Here is a 6,774-nt window from a genome sequence, read left to right as displayed (position 1 = left end):
ATATATGAGTGGCTGTATGGTTAGAAGCTTGCTTACCAATCACACGGCTTACAAAAAATAAGTCCTGACGTCGATTAGTTCGACTAAAGGCGGTGCTCCAGCATGGCCGCAGTCAAATGACTGAAACAAGTAAAACAATAAAAGAATGTGACGGGTTTCTTTCAGTTCGCGTCAACCAAATACATTTACAAGGCTTTGGGATGGGCCCGGGGTTATAGTAGAAGACACTTGCCCAAAGTGCTGCGTGGTGACGTTCATGCCTCTCTCAAAGTCAAAAGCTTATTTACACATGAAAGTACATGGTGCCCACTGACAGTGAGAACGGAGTCGTATGTCCAATTTACAGCTGAAGATTACATCATACTTCAAAACACTTGCCACAAAGAAGCCACCAAAACACACAGAGTTCTAAGAATTATACTCACCGTCTTCGGTCGTTTTAGAGCGGCTGGTTTCCCACAAAGGTTACATTTTCGTGGCATCTTTCTTTCCCAACGTTTTTTTCGTTAATTACTCAAAATACAAGACAAAAATTGAAGTTAATTAGCAACTAAACAACTTTCTCGATGTTTACCGACGACACATGGTTAGTGATCATGAATCGGCAGTTCTGATTGGTTACACCTTTTACATTTCAGCCAATAGCTATAAATCTTATTAAAAGCACTATGTCAGGCGGTGTTATAAATATAGTAATCCCTTGTTGTAAAATAAACCTGGTGGATTAGTTGTTAACTGGAATTGGAACATTATTTAGCATTGAGTAAGGCAGCGAGCTGGCAGAAACGTTAGCACGCCGGGCAAAATGCTTAGCGGTATTTCGTTTGTCTTTACGTTCTGAGTTCAAATTCCGCCGAGGTCGACTTTGCCTTTCGGGGTCGATAAATTAAGTACCAATTACGTACTTGGGTCGATCTAATCGACTGGGCCCCCTCCCCAAAAATTTCGGGCCTTGTGCTTAGAGTAGAAAAGAATTTTTGTACTTATTTAAAGTGAAAATAAATATAAAAACTACTTTTAAGGAGATCTTTTTGTCTTTTGCCTGTTTAGCACACACAGTCAACTCTTTCCTACTGTTTAAGGGTTAATAAATTGGGGAGGGGACGCTAAACATTCAATAATATTTGGTGGTTGGGGAAGTTTTGGTGTTCATCTATTTCCGAACCACTGCATTGTCCGATAACCTCTGAAGTTTTATACATTAACTGTTGAATATCGATCCTTGAAATTAACCGATTGCAAAGAGTTGGGTTAAATACATCGCTGAGACAAATAATGAATCATTGTTTCACAAATTTATTGGTATGTAACTTCTATTAAATTATTGTTTTAGTTTTAAGGCTTAAACCCCCTTTTTTATGAGTTTTTGGAGACTTCATAATGCATACTTACAGAAGTGTGTACTCCTCTACCGACTTTGTTTCCTCATAACTTACAGAAAAATGGATATTTGTTAATGAAAATTTCTACAAATTTGTTTCATATGGTAGGGATTCCACTAACGGTTCTTATTTCTTTATTGCCCACAAGGGGCTACATACAGTGGGGACAGACAAACGGATTAAGTCGATTATATCGACCTCAGTGCGTAACTGGTACTTATTTAATCGACCCCGAAAGATGAAAGGCAAAGTCGACCTCTGCGGAATTTGAACTCAGAACGTAGCGTCAGACGAAATACCGCTAAGCATTTCGTCCGGCGTGCTAACGTTTCTGCCAGCTCACCGCCTTTAATATTCTTTTCTATTCTAGGCACAAGGCCTGAAATTTTGGGGGAGAGGGCCAGTCGATTAGATCGACTCCAGTACGCAACTGGTACTTAATTTATCGACCTCGAAAGGACGAAAGGCAAAGTCGACCTCGGCGGAATTTGAACTCAGAACGTAACGGCACCACCACCACCACCACCACTACAGCTACCACTAAAACGCTACTGCCACCAGCAGCATCAGCAGCAGCCTACATTCAACATCTTCCAGTTTTTGGTTAAGCATTTAAAATTCTTCGTCGCTTCCTTCAATCCATGTCACTATCAGCACGATGGTGATGATGATGATGATGACGATGATGATGATGGTGATGATGATGATGATGATGATGATGATGATGATGATGATGATGATGATGATGATGATGATGATGATGCTTGTGGTCGTGATTATACTGTTAATGATTGCGATGATGGTGTTGGTGGTAGTGATAACGAAGGCGATATCTCGATGGTTGATGGCGAATCTAATCCTTCCTCTCCTTGGCATCTAATATCCTCGACCAGAAATCTTTTTCTTTTTAATTATCAGTTCCTAATTGAGATTTAAAAAAGAAACAGAAACAGAAAAAAAATCAAATTTCTGTAGAACATATGTATATACATACATACATACATATATACATATATATATATATATATGTATATATATATATATATATATATATATATATATATATATATATATATATATATATATATAAATGGTTATCCAGATGTTTAATGTCAGTCAGTTGTCTGGTGTAATTAATTGCTCCACCTCAGAGTAAGACAATTTTTAACAGAGGTGAGCGGGACGAGGTGCACAGAGCGGCTAAAAATAACTCAACCAATCCAGACAGATTTCCTTCTCAGACCACCACCGTCATCATCATCATCATCATCATCATCATCATCATCATCATCATTTAACATCCGTTTTCCATGCTGGCATGGGTCGGACGATTTGACAGGAGCTGGTGAGCCAGAGGACTGTGCCGAGCTCTAACGTCTGCTTTGGCATGGTTTCTGCAACTGGATGCCCTTCCTAAAACTGATCGCTTCACAGAGTGTACTGGGTACTGGGTGCCTTTTAAGTGGCGCCGGCATTAGTGAGGTCACAAGGTCACTTGCAAGGCAAGAAGAGATGCAGCGAATCAAGGGAGAGAATCGCCAACCCCCACAAGCTGTTCCAAAGCGCAATGAAGAAGAATGGCTACTAAACATCTTTTACCAGAAACCGACTCAAATAAAACTTAACAATTCCATCAATAACGTCTTCTTAAAACTGCTGCACTTTGACTGTGGACAGATATAGAATTGGCGCACTCCAGTCCGGCCCACGAGGAAATGTTTGTTTGAGGAACGCTTGCTTCTATTACAGCAACGTATGCACACTGGCCAATTGTACTGTAATCAATGTGGACATTACACCACCCCACCAACTATACAGATTTTACACACACACACACACACACACACATTCTTTTATTCTTGTACTTGTTTCAGTAATTTGACTGCGGCCATGCTGGAGCACCAAGTTGAAGGGGTTTTTTTTTAGTGGAACAAATCGACCCCAGGAATTACTTTTTAAGTCTAGGACTTATTTTATCGATCTCTTTTGTCGAAATACTGAGCGGTGATTGGGGGAGGGTGGCAGACACAGATACAAAGACACACACGCATATATATGCGGCAGGCTTCTTCCATTTTCCATTTACTAAATCCACTCACAAGGCTTTGGTCGGTCCGGGGCTATAGTGGAAGACACTTGCCCACGCAGTGGGAACTGAGCCCAGAACCATGTGACTGGAATGCAAGCTTCTTACCACACAGCTACACCTGCGCCCATATAGTACACAAAAACGGGTAATCCATGTGGCCATGTTTAAAGGCGTACGTGATGTTTATCACGTAGCGTGTAACAAGCGTGGCGGATACAATGTTGTGTAAGACTGTTGTTAGACTTTTAAATATATCCGTGTGAAGACAGACGTTTAACTAAACGACTGAAACAACTAGAAGAATACTATACACATGCACGTGTTACGTTATTGTTATGGTAAAACCACAACTATTTCTATAAATATATATATGTGTGTGTATATGATATTGTATGTGTGATTGTTTAGTGTTTAGTGTGTGTATGATGCCCACACATTTTGTGCCAGCTATTTTCATTCAGATAACCTCAAATCCTGCTTTCAGTACACCGATGACGGCTGGTGTTTTACAAGCGGATAACCATGTGAGTTTTCAGAATGGAATTTCGGAAATATCAGAATAAAACAATTAAAACCAGTCATCGACAAGAAAAAAAAACAAAAAAAACAATCGTAGATGATGATAATTAACTAAGTAAACACTACTAATTAGTGCAGCATGCTAAAACCGCTCGTCCCCCCCATTACCCACCATAATAATAGCACCGAAATCCGGATACGATATCCTTTAGCGGGGGATAGACAAGAGTGCCTAATAATTGATGTGCCAGTGTCAGGAGATCAACATATAATCATGAAAGAAAGAGAAAATTTTGATAAATATGGAAACCTGAAAATTGAGATCACTAAGATGTGGCAGCTACGAGAATCAAACATAAAGGTTATCCCTATTGTCATCGGAGCATTGGGTTCAATACCACTCAATCTGAAAAAAACATCTGAAACCTTTAGAAATACCCTACAATCTCGGTGTATTGCAAAAGTCGGCATCACTTGGAACTGCACACATATCGTGTAAAGTACTGTCTGTCTGAGGTCCTTGTTGTGACTTGATTGTAAGTATTTTCAATATAGATCTTTAGATCGTCTGTTGCAATATAATGGCTGGAATCTGTGATGGAGTAGTAAAATGTAAAGTCACATCATTGAATCTTGTTACTGTAGGCAATCACGTAAGCCCTATGTTCTTGAAAGAGAGGTGACATTGGTCTTAGTGCCAAAATAAACGGAAGGACAATGTCCTCTTGAGATATTCGTTTTGAAAGATTTATGACGTCGGAATGAACCGTTCTGATTTCATTTATAAGCGTGAAGATTGTTAGCCAGATTTTTAGGAACCTTCTAATGGCAGTAGATAGAGCAGTAGGTATTTTTGGCAAGGACGTATGAATCTAATAACCACAAATGTGAAATAGAAACAATCTTTTTTGTAATTAAGACGTCACAAAGTTAGTCCAGGCAGTTCCACTTATTTATCAAAAATTGACAAGAGGAAAAGAAAAAAACCCTTAAAAGTATAAAAGATTAAATTATCAAGAAACATTTCACAACTACCACACCAAATAAACAAAGAAAAAAAGGGGTGGGGGATTAAGCAGCAGTAGATGCGGGGTGGAATTACAGGTTCTACACCCGAGAACAAATGGCGTGTTTAGCCGTGCCTCGCAGACATGCTTGCAAAGGCGTTGCCGCGGAAAAAGGAAAGCGACACTTGCTGCAGCAACCACCCCACCTTGCGGGGATCATTTCTCAGATGGGCCGCAGTAATCTCGACTTTGCTGAGGAAATCAGTAATGCGGGGGTCCAAGAATACCTGAAGTCTCGATGGCGACTGGCACAAACTGACAGCGGCCGATTGTTCAGCACGGTTTCCAGCTCACCTTTTCGCCACCCGCTTGCTCATCACTCGCAATAGTCTTGAGGAACTATAAAACGTGTCACGTTTATGCATAATGTTTAAGTAAGCAAAAAGCCTTTAGTTTGTTTGCCAAGTCAGTGTTTTCTTTCGTTCATGGCTACAAGTATGTTTGTTTGTGTGTGCGGTGGCCAGTGTAGTATCCGTGAATATAAATATATTATTCCGTCAGTGTGTTGATGAATCAATGTACAGGATGGGTCCGTCTGTTACGTAGAACTTTTAAGATTAAGGTAAATACATTAACAAAGAAGTAAGAACATGGATTCATGACCGAAATTTCATTGCTATTTCAAATGTGATCATCAATATTTATACAAGGTGGGTCATATGTGACAGAAGTGTTAAAAGATTCAGCAACCTTCTTCGTTCCTTTTTCCTTTCTTTAAAATAGAAAAGCTCCTTTGAAACTGTAGTCACCCCCACCCCCGTACTGGTTTATATGGTTCAAGTGTGTATATTTCTACGCATTTGTGTTTGCGTACATTTCAATATCTATCTATCTATCTATCTATCTATCTATCTATCTATCTATCTATCTATCTATCTATCTATCTATCTATCTATCTATCTGCCTACCTACCTACCTACCTACCTACCTAGCTGTCTGTCTATCTATCTATCTATCTATCTATCTATCTATCTATCTATCTATCTATCTATCTATCTACCTACCTACCTACCTTGCTAGCAAGCCGTCTGCCTATCCGTCCATATATGTCTGAAGATGAAAAGTTGGTGAGAAGAGTAAGTCGATAATACTGGGCCTAGTGCATAACTGGTACTTATTTTTATCGACTGCGAATGGATGAAAGGCAAATTCGAGCTCGGCGGAATTTGAACTCAGAACGGAAAGTCAAAAGACTCAGTAGTCAGCATCAGAACGGAACAAATAACTGTTGCTGACGCCAATCCTCGCCATTTTGTTCTAATTGCGGATTTTATTCTTTCGTGCCAACGTCTCCCTCCTTCCTGCTTTGGTGTTTTTCCTTTTGTCCATTAAAGTAATTTGAAGTGAAACACTTCAGAACTGTTTACGCACAATGATACAACGATAACACACACACACACACACACACACACACACGCACACACACACACGCATGCCTAATCATCGCAGCCTAGGGCCAGGCATTGAATACCAGCTCAGTGAAAAACAATATATACCACTCAAGTGCACTGGACCTCTGTGGGAAGAGGGTCAAAAGTGTGACTCACATTGTTAGTGCTTGTGAAAGTCCTGCGCAGAAAGAATACAAGAGTAGAATGACAAGGTAGCCCAAAACCTCCACCGGCTACTATGCCGTAAATAGGGATATGAAGTTGGACGAGAAGGGGAAGGCAAAAATCCTCTGGGACTTCGACTTCCAGGCAGACAAGGTATTATA

At 40.0% G+C, this 6,774-nt stretch overlaps 1 protein-coding gene across 1 annotated transcript in view; it reads right to left on the bottom strand.

Annotated features, from left to right (window-relative positions):
* The window catches only part of LOC106871199 (cytoplasmic tRNA 2-thiolation protein 1), a 12,044-nt gene extending 11,374 nt beyond the window's left edge, over positions 1 to 670 (bottom strand). The window contains exon 1 of the mRNA XM_052975924.2: positions 426 to 670. Coding sequence (XP_052831884.1) covers positions 426 to 482 — 57 coding nt within the window. The 5' untranslated portion in view covers positions 483 to 670. The remainder of the gene's footprint in view (positions 1 to 425) is intronic.
* Between the last annotated feature and the right edge of the window lie 6,104 nt (positions 671 to 6,774).

Source organism: Octopus bimaculoides, chromosome 23 (genome assembly GCF_046866305.1).
Source record: "Octopus bimaculoides isolate indiv1 chromosome 23, ASM4686630v1, whole genome shotgun sequence".
Taxonomy (NCBI): Eukaryota; Metazoa; Mollusca; class Cephalopoda; order Octopoda; family Octopodidae; genus Octopus; species Octopus bimaculoides.
This window is presented reverse-complemented; position numbering and strand designations above follow the sequence as displayed.